Source organism: Amaranthus tricolor, chromosome 5 (assembly GCF_026212465.1).
Source record: "Amaranthus tricolor cultivar Red isolate AtriRed21 chromosome 5, ASM2621246v1, whole genome shotgun sequence".
In the NCBI taxonomy this organism is placed as follows: Eukaryota; Viridiplantae; Streptophyta; class Magnoliopsida; order Caryophyllales; family Amaranthaceae; genus Amaranthus; species Amaranthus tricolor.
Genome location: NC_080051.1, coordinates 12,196,817 through 12,212,894, shown reverse-complemented (window position 1 = coordinate 12,212,894; position 16,078 = coordinate 12,196,817). Strand labels below are relative to the sequence as shown.

General features: G+C 31.3%; 1 protein-coding gene across 1 annotated transcript; it reads right to left on the bottom strand.

Annotated features, from left to right (window-relative positions):
- Positions 1-2,130: 2,130 nt before the first annotated feature.
- On the bottom strand, positions 2,131-9,665 carry LOC130814231 (uncharacterized). Its single transcript, XM_057680312.1, has 3 exons — positions 9,303-9,665; positions 2,743-3,070; positions 2,131-2,640 (listed from the first exon to the last, which is right to left on the bottom strand). The coding sequence occupies exons 1-3, from the start codon at positions 9,448-9,450 to the stop codon at positions 2,433-2,435; spliced, it is 684 nt and encodes a 227-aa protein (XP_057536295.1). The 5' UTR covers positions 9,451-9,665; the 3' UTR covers positions 2,131-2,432.
- Between the last annotated feature and the right edge of the window lie 6,413 nt (positions 9,666-16,078).

The following is a 16,078-nucleotide window of genomic DNA, read 5'->3' as shown; positions in this document are numbered from 1 at the left end:
AAAAAATGAGTGATTATGAATACATGTAAAATATATAATTTATGGATATAAATAATGTTAGTTTTATAATATAATTTTGATTATCAGAACCGTTCTGAGTTAGAACCCCACAAGGTGAACTAAAATCATAATTTATTATAGTCCATAGTTTATCATAATAGTAAGACTCAAGTGATTAATGACTATCGCATATTGTTTGATAATAGGAAACATGAAGATGTTTATTTAATTATACAAGTTAATATATATTGGATATATTATTGAGACTTGACCATGATCCTATTAATAATAGTAGACTCTTGAAAAGGTACTTGATGGATTCCTTAAACATAAGTAATTTTTACTACATTGTGATTTGTTATGACTTTAACTTCGTCAAAACGTAAGCCTTATACCATGGTTACAAAGACAATGATTCAGTTTGTGCATGCCGTAGTGGGATTAGTTAGATTTCAAGATTAAATAAGTCTTCTAGTTCGATAGGATTGATATTTAAGCTACTCGCGAGTGAGAAATAAGAATTAAGGCATTGACATGCGTTCTGGGCTAATTTGTAAATCAGATAAAATTTGTTCGAACTGAAAGAAAGTAAGACAGGATTTTGCCCTAACACTTACGAATCACAAGAGTCGTGTACTGTAATAGCAAAATCTGATATCCTAAGACTAAGGGAATTCTAGTATTGTCATCTTGTCTACGGACAAGTGAGAGATTGAAGAATTTTGTCTGAGAAACAATCTAACAATACATATTAAACACGTATAGGATTAATATCAAAATATAAGTTGTACATTTGATATGCAGACGTTGCTTGCTAGGCAACAACGTATGTTTTTGAGCTAATAAGATTAGACCAAATAGACTTAAATAAAAATCTATAATCCTAGATATCACACTTAATAGATAAAAGGTCAATTTTGACTATGCTAATATTATTAAAATGAGAGTACTCGATTACCCTTAATAGTCAAATATTAAGGTTTATTTGAAAGAGTATTCAATTAGAATTTTAACCTTTTATTATAAATAGAGTTGATAGCCAATTAGAATAATTAACTAAAAGAGAAAATAGAAAAAGAAAATTTGTTAATTAGAGGTATCTTACTCAATACTAATTTCTAAGTCGATAATACCTTACAGAATCCCTTCATTGTCATAGAAACCACGCACCGAAAGTTGTTGATTTCTTAACACTTTTATTGATTCATATAATATGATATATTTGTTTTCATGGGTTATAGATGTTTAACAATTGTGGTTATATTCCACATTTTTACGTATATGAATTCCTACAAAAGTTACCAAATATATAATCTGAAGCTACTCTTATGAGAGATCGTCTTTTGGTGAGACAACCTCAAATAAGAAACTCATATTCTCATAAAATACATAAAATGGGCAATTTAACCCAAATATAAAGAACATATTTCAATAAAACCGTATCATACAACAAATGTTTTTAACAAGTTAAAAAACAAGTATTCATCTTGAAATAATTGATGCCGAGTAGGTTTAACAGAATATTTATTTTACAACTCTTAAAGCAAATATATGTTTTAGTGAAGATTCCACAAACAATCATATACCATGCACACTGTGGGATAAATATGCACAAGAGATTCATGATTTTATTACCATGTCTTGATGTCTTGTAAATATTGGAACTTTTGGTTCCACGATTTATGAAAGCGAAAACATGGTAGGGTAAGATTTATTAATTGAAGTGAAAACATGTAAGTCATGTCTTGTAAGCTTATCTTTTTTTTCTTCAACAGGCGCAATAATTTACGAGTCTCTTCTCACCCTTTTGCATCGTTTTTTACAACCCACGTAATTATCACCTGATAACCCTAGCTCTTTTAACCAACAAAAGATTAGGGTATGTTCTCTTCGTCTCATCTGATTGAATCTGATCTGAATTTACTAAAGTCTGATTTAATCTAATCTGGGCTAATCTGATCTGATTTGAATTTTTCTGATATGGTATGATCTAATTTGATCTGATTCCCATAAGAATAAGTAATAAATTCAAAAAATAAGTTTAAGAGAATAGGGCCTTAATATCAGGTAAAAAAAAAAACTAGGAAAACACAAACGGTGAAGTAACAGACTCGCCTGCTCAATGACAACTCTAAAACAAAGGATGAAGTTACCTTCGAGGGGAGAAGGAACACAAAGCCACAAATATCAAGAGACTCGTTCTCTCAGAATAACGAAGTTTTCATGAGAAGGAACATGTTTTGTAAATTGATGCTAAGGTAAGAATACAAAGCATTACCCAATAGCTAATGAAACTAGGACAAAGGAGCAGTGGTTACCTAGAGGCAAACAGGATATTCTAACCTCCTAAGCCATTTGTATACATTCAAACAATTTTATACTTGACACACTTTTCAACTGATACACAAATTAAAGTCGAAATAAATTCAAAACTAAAGATTTAGAATCTTTCTGGTAAAATGCTCGCTGGAGCCATGATGATGATGATGGTCGTGATCATGGAAAATGAGAGTTAAGATTCCAACAAAACAAAGAACAGACCCAACGAGAAGCTTGTCATATCGCTCCACCCAATGAAACTTGAGCTGACTTGCGCCATAGAAGGAGAGAGCTACCAAAGAAGTCATTACAGTGATAGTACTGCATACACGTGATCAGCCAATATAATTATTGTCAAGTTACTATATTTAGGTTAAAAGTTCTTTTTTATTGCAACAAGTTAGTCAAGAAAAGGCATGGTACCTGAATAACAGCACTATGATGGCCAAGACCATCATAGAAGATGAGTTACCAACAGCCAGAAACACAGGAAGTGTCGTTGCACAAGGAGAAAGAGCAGGCACTAGAACAAGTCCAGCAACAGCCATTTTTTCCATGGGTTGGTGATGAGAATGGCTATGGCCTCCCTTTCCGCATAGAAACAACACGATGTAACTTCCACCAAGAACCACAAGTAATAGTGAAGCAAGCTTGTGCACAGTTTCTTCACCCGCAATGGTATTGGCCATTGTTACAGCTGCTATGCCCAAAATTGCAGTAGATAGCACATGTAAACATGCACCAAATACAGCTGCGTGAAGAGAAAGGCAAATATAATGAGTATCTAATCAAAGCCTTAGTCAGTAAGTTTCTAACATATTATCACTGTTTGTACTATTTTCTACAAATGAAAGCCAGCTTCGTCTGGACTCCAGACTTACATACAAAATAATAGTGTGTAAAATCAGAAACATTCGTCAAACTGAGTGCACACACAAGCCGTATGCTACTAAGAAAGTGAAATATTAGCACACGTGGTTCATCAAAGGAAATTCAACATGCTAGTACTGTGGAGGTCAAAGCTAATTTGTTTGGTGGCAAAATGGTGCTTAATTGTGAGTATAATAATGCTATATTGGAGAGCAATTTGTCAAGAGGTTGTTTGTCATTTGCAGCACAAGAGTTCCTCCTTTTCTTCCTTTCTATGTGTGAGATGATATTCTTAGTTTTCAGCACAGTCCAATGGAGTCACGTTAGAAGAAAGACCAATGTGCAGCCTGTCTTTTAGCTGAGTCGTCTCCTTTAGAGTTTGGAGTAGTTTAACATAATTCGCTAGCTAATTCGCTTTTTGAATTTGTGATTAACTCAAATTTGCCCAAGAATAGCCGAAAACCGACCATAATTCGCTTTTTTTATTCACAATTCGTGAGTAGATTAACGAATCATGTGGCACTAGTTTGGAGAATTCGTGGGGATATTGATATAGCAGGATCCATTAGCCTACGAAAGTTGACACAATTTTATACAATAAAAGCCCCAGCTTTCCCATTCATATAATCCTTTCCTTCAACTTTGTCCGATTGAAAACTTCTGATGCCTTGTCCTGTTTTGCGTCAACACAAACTTTTTGTTCAATTGAAAATTTCTCATGCCTACTCCTGTTTTCCCTCAACACAAAGTTCAGAAAATTTCATTCCCTACTAAAGACAAAAACCTAAATAAAAGTAAAGCATATCTTGCATCTTAATGTCATTTAACCAACTAAACTGTTTGTGTCGAAAAATTTCATCCAAATAACACATCACCTTGCTCCTCAAATTTCGAATATGATTGCACCATAAAAATCAAAAATGATGATGTATCCAGCAACCCAATCAATATATCCTACTATCACATACCACAGTCCAAATTAGAAAGCCTCAATCACGGAGGAGCAAGATATTTGCTGCTCTATCATTTGATTGTAGAGTCTATTAAAATTATAAAAAGAAAATATTGGCCACAATACTGCACCTTATCAAATTCCATTTGTCAATATGTCCCAGCAACGCAAATCAGCGTTTTCAAGAAAGACGGTATAAAAAGAATAAATAAGTGAGAAGAAAATGGGATGAGAACTATTGTCATTTAGAGCGTATCACGGTTATCCGAAATAATAAGTCAATTAAATCAAATAAATTAATTAAATAAATAATTAATAAGAAATATCCCAAAATTGCAAAAGTTTCTGTTTTGGTATAAGCACAGGTCGCGGCTCGCGACATTACTCACGACTCGCAAGTTGGCCTAGTCGCAGCTCGCAACTTTTGTCGTGGCCCGCAACTTTTGCAGTGGTTTTTGCAATGTTCTTTTTATTCGGTTTTGTTAGTTATGTTATAACTACCTATAGTTAATATGGTTATATTAACTGAATATATTGGGATGGATTGATCGACATTGATTTGTGAATCGATGTTGCAGTTTATGAAGTGACATATTACTTCGTGAATGGTTGTATGCTCTTCTATAAATATAGAAGGCATGTGTAAGTTATTTTTTATGTGAGATATACATGGAATATACATGTAAATTCTGAATTTCTTATCCTCTCTAGCACTTTACATAGAAAATTTGCAATCCTCGATCGTAAATTTCCGTTTTCTTCTTCCACTTAAGTTTTACCATGTCGTTCTAATTTCATTGTGCTAGGAATTTAGTGAAGTTCTTTGTATCTCAAAATATATTTCCGATATACATTCCCAAGCACCGTAGTAGGGAGAAAATGATGTTTTAGGAAGAGAATCTCGCCTAGAATTTATATCAAGTCACATACAAAATCTTCTTGTCACTATGTTCGATATATGGTGATTCCCGATGATGAAGTTCACATTGGGTGTATGTTAATCAAAGGTTTGAACCTGTCATATATTTTTGTAATCTACTAAGTTTATGTAACTTCATTTTATAAGTTTGATTATTAATTTAAGGTCACAAAATACAACAAGAACCCTCCTATGTGTTGTTACTTTAATAATATGGGTCTTTTATCACCTTTAATCTTCTCCATTGTCCAAGACTAATCTCGGTTTCTTCAAACTCATGACCAAAGGAAACCAATCGTGAGGACTAAAAGCGCAAAGAAATGCTGTTGTCAAATTTTATTCACTAAGTATGATAAAATTCCTATAAATCAGTCATCAAAGAGACAGAAGAAAGGCTACTCCTGGAAGTCCAAGTTAGTAGTGTGAACAGAAGCAAGGGTTCGTGCATGAAGACTGCAAAACAACGCCATAACCTTTACCCAAATGATTTTATCATACCCTTAAATTTATCTTATATAGATTATTGTTATGTGATACAGCAGAGGAGCAGAGTCAGCAGTTTCCAAGCAATAAGCAACAGCAACTTAGTTGGCATCAGAAGGTATTCTAGTTCAGGCAGGCAGCAGCACCCTATGCAGCAGATGGATTGCTTATGTTCTGTTATAACTAAGTTAGTTAATTAAATTCTCTTTGCTTCTTTGGTCTAATTCTAACAACATTCCATATCTGCTTTACATTTACATCTGATGTAAGACTGCATTCTAAATGGGGTTCTCTAATAAACTCGTGATTAAATTTGAAAAACAATAGTTTGATTTTGGCTAACGGAAGTGAAGCCCTTTTGTAGACTAGGAATTTGAGTAACTTTGGGAAAGAAAAAAAGATTATTTTTGTGGCTAGTTTTATTGAATTGGCATGAGAAAGAGAGCAGAAAGAAAAGGATAATTTTATGGTGTAACTCTAAAATGGACTTAGTCTACTATATTTTTGTGTAAATCCTTCCTTAATTTTTCATTCACAGGTCTATACTCCTCACTCTCCACCCACTTAATTACATTCTCTAACTCACTCCTTATATTTGAGGTTGGTGTTGGTGCACACTATTTAGTATGCACTAAGTCCAAGCAAGATCAACTCTAATTTGATAGATCTATCATGGCATATTCTAATACATTGTGATACAGTTGCACCACAAAAAAAATTTAAGATTTCCAAAGATCACAATAACCTTTTCTAAAGGTTATAAGCAACACAGAAAACAAAAGGCACAAGGATTAATTGGCAATGAGCCTTTCATTAAAGATTTCGGTCTTTATTTATAATGCTAGGCATCTAACTATCTACTTAACAAATAAAATTAAAAGATAAACAAATGAACTAACTATTTGCACGTCTAAAATCAATTTTACAGGTACAAAACTCAACTCCCTTGAAAATGTGATTAAAGCCTTGAAATAAAATCAAGCCTAGAGAGTAGCTTCAATACGCAATATTCCTTCTCATTATTTGTCCAGTCGTATGGTTCTAATCTTTTGGCACCCGGATTACCCTAGTTTGTCGAAAACACACATATTGCCAAGGGAACAAAAAGCACGACCCTTTGCTGGATCGTAGGAGCATACAAATCTAGCTAGAGCTTTAGGAGCACAAGAATCTAAGTAGAGCTTAGGAGCACACACAACTAGCTAGAACTTTAGAGCACACGAATCATAAACCTCCTTAGGCACACGGATTTCCCTAGCTACTAATTACAATACTTCAAACAAATAATCAAAATAATGATTAATCCTATTTTCCTAGTTATGGAAAGACAAACAACTTGCTTAACAAAATCAAACAAGTTGATGCAAACGGAAGCTTCCTCAAAAGCTTGCATGGTTGTTTGAGTTTTGCTACTAAGTTGAAGAGTTAAGGATCTTTGGAAATAGAGAGTGGGGTTGGCCCGCCATCAACATCACATGATAACTCAAATGCTTTTGGAGTCAACACCCATGCTAAATCAGTTGTAAGTGTCGTTGATTGGTTATTTAGTCATTTCCTTTCCCTGGCCTTATACACGAGCTAGTAGATGCATGTTTATCACCATTAATTTCCTATAGCCTGCACCAACCGCATGTATGTTTTCCAAACTCAAGGATATCAATTATGCAGAAATTGAAGACTAACAAGATGAACATGTAAAGGTAGTTGTGTGATGATGCTTTACTTAAAAGAGAAGTGGTTTCAGAGTAGAGAACAAGAGGGAAAATTTTCCTTGATTGATAAATTGACAACCTATGATGACTTAACAATTTATAAGGCTAAAAGCCGGAAATTTCTAGGGGGGAGAAAGGTTACTTCATATTCACGATTGTTGAATCAGCATGTATATAAGCTAACCATGTGCTTAATAAAACAACAGAGTAAGGTATACATCATTCCTCCTAGGTTCCTATATATATGATTATTCATAAGTAGGCCAACACACCAATGGTTAAACATGGTGACATTACTCACATTAGCATCCATGTGAATCCTAACCAAACATTAACCATGTGAGAAATTAACTAGATGTTCCCTTCACTAAGATAAGAAATGCAACTTTTGTCTATTCTTAATAGCTTCATGATCAATTCCAATTTTGGGCAACTAAGTTCTAACTAAAAACAACCACGTCGGAAAAGGTAAAAACACCTTCAGAAATCTTTCAACAATTTCCAGCGAGTAAACACAATTACACAACATAAGATTATCAAAAACAAATATTGCATACCTAGATAGAATACTCTCACCTATCTTTGATTTACCATATGCTCTGTCTAAAATCTTATGAACTAATAATCACTTCACTAAAATATGACCTCGTATCACCTATGTTGAACACCATTGAGAAGATCTATTAATCATCGGATCACCCTTTATTAACCTTGATTGATAACCCATGAAAGAACTTCTTCCATCACTATGTTAATAATTTTTTTGAACAATCGCTAATCGAAGGAGGACAAGTATTCCTTCTTATACAGAGAGTTGACAACACATCTAATAAGCAAAATTTTGCACTAAATTATCTCATTGTGAACAATTAAACTCAAATTTAGCCTTTGACCTTCATCAACATTGTAATCATCATTATACAAACCCAACTAATTCAAACCTAAAATTTTAGAAAGACAATCCTTTATATTTTCCAAAAATAGAAACATACCAACTCTTGTAATCATCTCCAAAAGAGTACCAAACTAAAAATCAAAGAGTGCCCCAAAACACAATAATGATATTAAAATGCACATCAAACAAAAATCCAACAAAGTTGCATACTTCATTCCTTTTTACCACATTGTCCCATAAAGGGCAAGCCTAGATCCACCATTCCAAAAATATTAGCCAACTAATTGTTGGAGAAGAAGCTAGCAGAAAGTTAGCTTAACTGCTATCTTAGTCGAGTCAATGTACTATTAGAATTTTTAGGTGTCAAGTTTAGTTAGCTTCTGTAACTGAATCTCATAGTCATATTGTTAAGTTGTTAATATTATATCTTGTTTGAGATTCTTTTAAGGCTTTATGTCCCTTCCTCCTCTCCTATATATATAGGACGGCTTTCTTGTATTCATTGATTAAGAGAGTTCAATAAAAGTAAGATTGTTCTGATATGTTGCTTTCACTTATTTTCTCTCCCTTTGTCCAAGCGGAATTTCAATACATATTCAACATGGGTGGATTGTTACACTATTCCAACAAAACTAAGTAGCGAATTAAGAATATTACTATAGGTTGAGTCGAACACTCATCTCTATCCTCTACATGTGCGCTAGACCAACTCTACTGTCGTTCTTTTGTGTTATATGGGGCTTTAAACCATTAGACCCGAGCCATGGCTTAGGAAGGTGCGTGCCTAGATTCCCACTCTAATAATCTTTTGCTAATCCACAAGATTAAGCAACATTATATTTATACGCTTGCTCAAGCTATAAGCCTATAACTGGAGAAAGTAACTATTCAAATTGAAATTTAAAGGTTGAATAATGGTGTACCAAATCAAACAACTAATACAAAAATTATATTCCTTATCCTTATCATTCTTATCATGTTCTTGATCCTATAAAGAATGGCAACTGGCAAGTATAGATCCACATCAATTATGCAACTAATACAAAAATTATAGTTAATCCACTTAACTAAACAGCATTAAGCGCTTAATTAAGCTAAAAATAAAGAATCCCATAAACGAAAAAACACGAATTAAAAGATCAAAGAGCTTACTGACGAAAAGGGTTCGAGAAAGAGTCCATTTTTGGGCACGACCAACAATCGAAAAAGGCAACCAGTGAGTAGGAATAAAAGAATGAAGAAGAGAAACTGTAGCAATCCCTCCAATTGTTGATAAATCTTCTGCTCCAATTCCTTCCATTTTGCAATTTTTAGGATCCAATCAACCAATAATTTTTTCCCTAAAAGAAGAATCTACAAATCAGAAGTTAGTGATTCATTTGTTGTGACCTTTAGAAGGTTTCTAATGAATCGATTTGGTATAAATGGTTTGCAGATCATTACAGGTCTAGATTGTAGTTGCAGCAAAAACAAATAGAGAGCAGGCTCTTAAATTGATGTATAGAATGAAGGAAATCTAACTTTAAAACGGCTGGTCATGGACGAGAGTGTAAGGATGGTCATGGGTTCCTATTGGACCCGCTTTGGACCCGTATTTTCTTTAAGGGTCTGGTCTTGTTTTTTGAGATCTATCGAATTCGGGTCGAATCTGGATCCAAAAAATATCTGAGGGGTCTGGATTCGGGTCTTAAGATGCAGACCCGGACCCAGATTCTAGACCCCCTTCAGATCTGGACCTTATACAATTCAATTTTTTTATTATTAATATATAGTGCATTACAGGCTTTACAGCTTTAGTACCAAACTGTCACAGACCTATAATGCCATTGCCTCACCTTTAGTGCCTAAGTCCTAATCCTAATTTTTTTCTCATTCCACTAATCCACCATTACTTTGATTTTTGTGTTGATGTTTGTTAGTGATTTAGTTTAGTGATTTAGTTTTCTTTAATTTTTTTTTCATTTTTTTATTTTTCGTGTTGATTTCTTCAATTTCGTATGATTATAAAGGTACTTCTATGTATTTTTGTATTTTTGTATTGTCTTCATAAGATCCGCAATTTCTTTTCAATGTCTGCATTAATGTTATGGAATATAAACTATGTATCTCTTTTAGTCTTTTATATTTGGTTTTTAATTATGCATTTAGACAAGTGTTTTTACGTTTTAGTAATTATTTTGTATTTGAATTTCATGGACTCGAACAAGTGTTTTTAATACGATAATAAGTTGCTTATAAAAATACAAAAAGACTGGCAAAAGTTTTAATTTTGACAAATCAAAGAGACTTTGTTTAAGACCCATTAAGGACCCTAGAAACGTCATATCCGGAGAGTCTGGGTTTGGGTTTGAAAATTTTGGACCCTTAGGGTCCGGATCCGGGTCTGGATCTATAAAAAAATAAAAGGCTTCAGGTCCGGGTCTGGCCAGACCTACTCCAGACCCGCCTCATGACCATCCATAGATGAGACCGTCTCAATATGAGACGAACAATCCTATCAGCTCAATTATAATTTTTCACAATAACCGCTCAGTAATTTGATCTATTTAAGGTCATAATTGATACATTTAAGGTTAAAATTGAGAATTTGTGAATTTAAAATTCCCTAGTTTAGATAGTCAAAGTTAAAAAAAAATAATAAAAAAAAAACTTTCAACTTAGAGTTTCTGAGAAATCCAAACTTAAATGAGTAAATTATTTTAAAACACAAATTCTTAATTGTGAAGGTCTCTTATTATGGGCCGACCCAATGTTTAAAAGAAATTTTAAAACGTTACTTTTTGGAATGCGCGATTTTTATAAATATGAAAGTAAATTTTTGCTAATTTCTCTACTTCCTTAAAATATTGTGAAAATACACTGTTGTTTTCTTCTTTAACACAAATTTCGCCATTTTCTTGAAATCAATGAAATAAGTTTTTTTTGTCGATTTTTCTTTAAATCATCAGTCGACTACCATTTCTTCGAGTTCCAATTAACTTGACATTTTAACTATATCGTATTTGGCAATTTAAAAGCTTAAAGCAACTGTTTTAATATGTTGAAGTTGGTGTTTTTAGTATCTGGTTTTTTGGTATGTTGAAGTTGCTTTTTTATACGTTGAAGTTGGACTTGTAACTAGTTCAAGTTGTTATCTAAGATGAAGTTCTTGTTATATCCTACTTAAATTGGTATTTTAGTAGGTTGTAGTTCGCATTTTAAATGCTTGTAGTTGGTGTTTTAGTATGCTAAAATTGGTGTTTTAATAATATAAAGTTGGTATTTTATTAGGCAAAAGTTGGTGCTTTCGAATGCTAAAGTTGGTCTTTTAATCTGCTTAAGTTGTTATTTTATTATGCCCAAGTTGGTGTTTTAGAATGATCAAGTTGGAGTTTTATTATTCTTTAGTTGGTATTTTTTTAATGCGCTAAAATTGGTATTTTAGAATGCCAAAGTTGGTCTTATAATATGCTTAAGTTGGTATTTTATTGTACTGAAGTTAGTGTTTTTGTGTAATCAAGTTGGTTTTATTAAATTCTGAAGTTGGTGTTTTAGTACAATAGAGTTGGTGTTTAAGTATGTTGCAGTTGGTAGGGGTGTTTATTAGCGGGTACTTGGCATTTCGGATACCGAAAAGCCGGGTACCTAATTATTCGAGTACCTTTTTAACGGCCCGTGTCCAGACCAATTTATTCGGGTACCCATATAAGTCGATTCGGGACACCGGGTAACCGGTTTTATTTGTAATGTCTTTTGGGAAGATTTATTGTCAGTTATGTACCAAAATTTCTGAAATTTAATTGGATATTTTGGGCAGAATTTTTTTGTTTAATCATAAGAAAAGTATTGGGTAAATTTTTTTGGAAATTTAATTATAAAAGTAGAAAACTGCTAATGTTAAAAATTCAAATGCAACAAGAAATGAAAAAGTAACCAAACAAGAAGAATGAAGTGACACCTCCATTAAGATCAAAAACCGAAATCAGTAAGTAATTAAGGGAAAGAGAGAATGAAAACTGTCAGTAAGTAAGTAAGAAGAATGAAACGACATCTCCATTAAAATCAAGAATTTTAAAACGCTAAAAATGAAAATGAAAAGCAAGAAGAATGAAGGAGGCCGGAGATGAAGAAGATGAAGTCAGTATGTAAGGGTAAGAGAGAATGTAAACTGAAAGGGAAATGGCTTGCTTGCGGATTGCGACGCCCTTCAACATTGAAAATAAAATGAAGTCGGTAAGTTAAAACTGCCTTTTGAACTTTGAAAACCCTTTAAACATAAAGTATCTTTTTTAGCGGGTGAACAGATACCCGCTTAAATTTAATTGGGGCCCATGATCCGACTCGGTTAAGGCGTGTCGGATATCCGACCGATGGATATTTTTTTGAGCATGCCTCGCAATTGGTGATTTAGCATGCTAAAGTTCATTTTTTGATATGTTGAAGTTGGCATTTTAATTACATATATCATGGAATTTTATCTTCAACTTATTTTAACGATTTAATTGAATTTTTCTTATAATTGGATTAAATTTTGATTGTTGAGACAATAAATGCATGGTGAATAATCGAAAAAATGTTGTTTTTCGATTTGAAATTTAACGCAATGTGAGTGAGGGAGAAGAAAATAATTTTCTTAAAATGTGTGATTAACTTACAGTTATATGCCTACTTACTTTATTTTTAAAAATAAAATACATCAGTTGGGCATCTTGAAGGACGTCTCTTTGAGAGACTGTTTCTCAGGAGAGCAACTGATTTTAAATTATGGATACCCCCTATAGCCCTCATTTTGGACAAGTTGTATATTGGGTAAAATTTAATGGAAAGGAAATTGGGTTTAAAAATGAGACAAAAAACAACTAATCAATAAAATCTATTAATGAAGAAATGACATAGGAACGTATCACATTCTCATTAAAATTTTTTCCGCATTTTTTTTATTGTTGACATGAAAACTTTTAATGATTAACTTGATGTTTATGGAAATAATTAACTATTAAAAATGTAATATTTTTTAATTGACTATAAATATCTTTTTTATATATAAATCTATAATTTTTTTATCCCAAATCTTAAATATAATTAAACTTTGCTTCATCAAGAAGTGATTCAACCATAAAAAGAAAAAAAATGAAATAATTTAATATTCTATTATCATATGCACAATTTTGAGTCTTACACTCAAAATTTATATTATATTTTGTATTCAGTTTATATATTTTGTTATTCTTTTAAAAATATTTTATAATCATATATACATGATAAAAAAAATCTACAAAATAGATTAATATATAATATATTAATGAAAAATCTAAAATCTTTCAATGATGGGATCATAGAAAAAGAATAATAGTTTATAAAGGACAAAGTATTCTATTGCATGTTAAAATTGTAGTAATTAAAATTTACTAAAAACTATTGACGAATATTCCTTAACTTACTTGGGTGATTTTATCAATATAATATAACTTAACGATAATCACTTTGACATGATTTTATTGATTGATGGTAATTTTTTTTCTATGTTTTTACATATATGTTTTAATGTAATTGTATAATAAATTATCTTTTCGCTTTGTCAATTATTTTATTATAAAAAATACAATTATTTAAAGATTAAATTTATGTTGTAAATGAATTAATTTTATAAATTAATATTAATATATTCATATAAGTAAACATTTATTACATTTGGGTTTTACACGGAAATCTATCTAGTTGGATGATTAAAATGTGTGGTTCAGATGGAGAGAGATTATACATTTGTGGGTGAGATTAAAAAGAAGAGAGCAAGACCATTGCCATAATAGAAAATGGTGCAAAATAATTTCAGCAAATTAAAATAAAAAGTGATACAAAATAAGAAAGACATAGGAATTATTGATGACCATTAGAGAAAAAAAGAATAACTAATATTATTTTATTAATTATTCGTATATATTTATTATTTCAAATTCTTTACAAAGTTAGAAATTTTAAAATATTTCAAAATATGATTTTTTTTTTTTGAATAAAATGCCTCTAAAATTTAGGATATGTATCTTAAAGTTGAGATTATTAGTGATTTTTTTATTTTAAATTTTCATAAAAGAAATGGACAAGGGTCAGCATGACCCACCTAGCACTAGTGGAAAAAACCTCATTTGCTGCGGTTTTTTGGCCATTATTTGCTGCGGTTTTGGCCCCAAGCAATAGTGATAGCAACAAATAGCCTATTTTAAATGTTGCGGTCAAAAACCGCAGCAAAAAAGGGCATTTTTTGCTGCGGTCATAGGCAAATCCGCAGCAAATAATGCCCGCATTATTTGCTGCGGTCATGGGTAAAACCAATAAAATATTTACGTACATATAATATAATATTATGTACGTACATATATATATATATATATACATATATATATATATATACATATATATATATATATATATATATATATATATATATATATATACATATATATATATATACATATATATATATATATATATATATATATATATATATATATATATATATATATATACATATATACATATACATATATACATATATATATATATATATATATATATATATATATATATATATATATATATATACATATATATATACATATACATATATATATATATACATATACATATATATATATACATATATATATATATATACATATATATATATATATATATACATATATATATATATATATATATATACATATAAATATACATATATATATATATATATATATATATATATATATATATATATATATATAATATACATTAAAGTATAAAAAATAATCTATACTAATTACAATTTATCAAGGACAAATATTAGCAAGATACGCGGCAATCTTGTCTTTTAATTCGCGCATTTCTTCACTTCTCAAAGGGCGTGTTTCCCTCGGAATGTCGTTTAAAACCTATATATAATATAAAAATAAAAGATTAATATAGAAACATTAGATTTTACCAATAATATATTTAATTAAGAACGTAACAAATACTTACGGCATCTATATTTTCGACTCCAAAGTCCTTCACGGATTTTATAATATCGTCCATATATTTCAGCGCGTAGTAGCCGCAGTCAACGGAAGAAGAAGGTTGTTGAAAGCACTAAGAGAAAATAGATGTTAGTGTCAAAAACGGTTAAAAACGCATAAAATCGCAACTTAACACGTAAATTCTAGAATATGACAATGATTTTCAATTCTAACAACTTCTACACAATAATATATACCAAATAGTGTTGTGTGCCAAGTTTCGTGCAAAACAAACCAAGTTTGAGCTACTTTACGCGCGAAATTGACAAAAACGCTTAAAAACCCTTAAAATCGCAACTTAACACCTAATTTCTAGGATATGACTATTATTTTCAATTCTAACCATTTCAACACAATAATATATGCTAAATAGTGTTGTGTGCCAAGTTTCGTGCATAACAAACCAAATTTGAGCTATTTTACGCGCGAAATTGACAAAAACGCTTAAAAACCCTTAAAATCGCAACTTAACACCTAATTTCTAGCATATGACTATTATTTTCAATTCTAACCATTTCAAAACAATAATATATGCCAAATAGTGTTGTGTGCCAAGTTTCGTACAAAACAAACCAAGTTTGAGCTACATTACGCGCGAAATTGACAAAAACGCTTAAAAACCCTTAAAATCGCAAGTTAACACCTAAATTCTAGGATATGACTATTATTTTCAATTCTAACCATTTCAACAAAATAATATATGCTAAATAGTGTTGTGTGCCAAGTTTCGTGCATAACAAACCAAATTTGAGCTACCTTACGCAAGAAATTGACAAAAACGCTTAAAACCCTTAAAATCGCAACTTAACACCTAATTTCTAGCATATGACTATTATTTTCAATTCTAACTATTTCAACACAATAATATATGCCAAATAGTGTTGTGTGCCAAGTTTT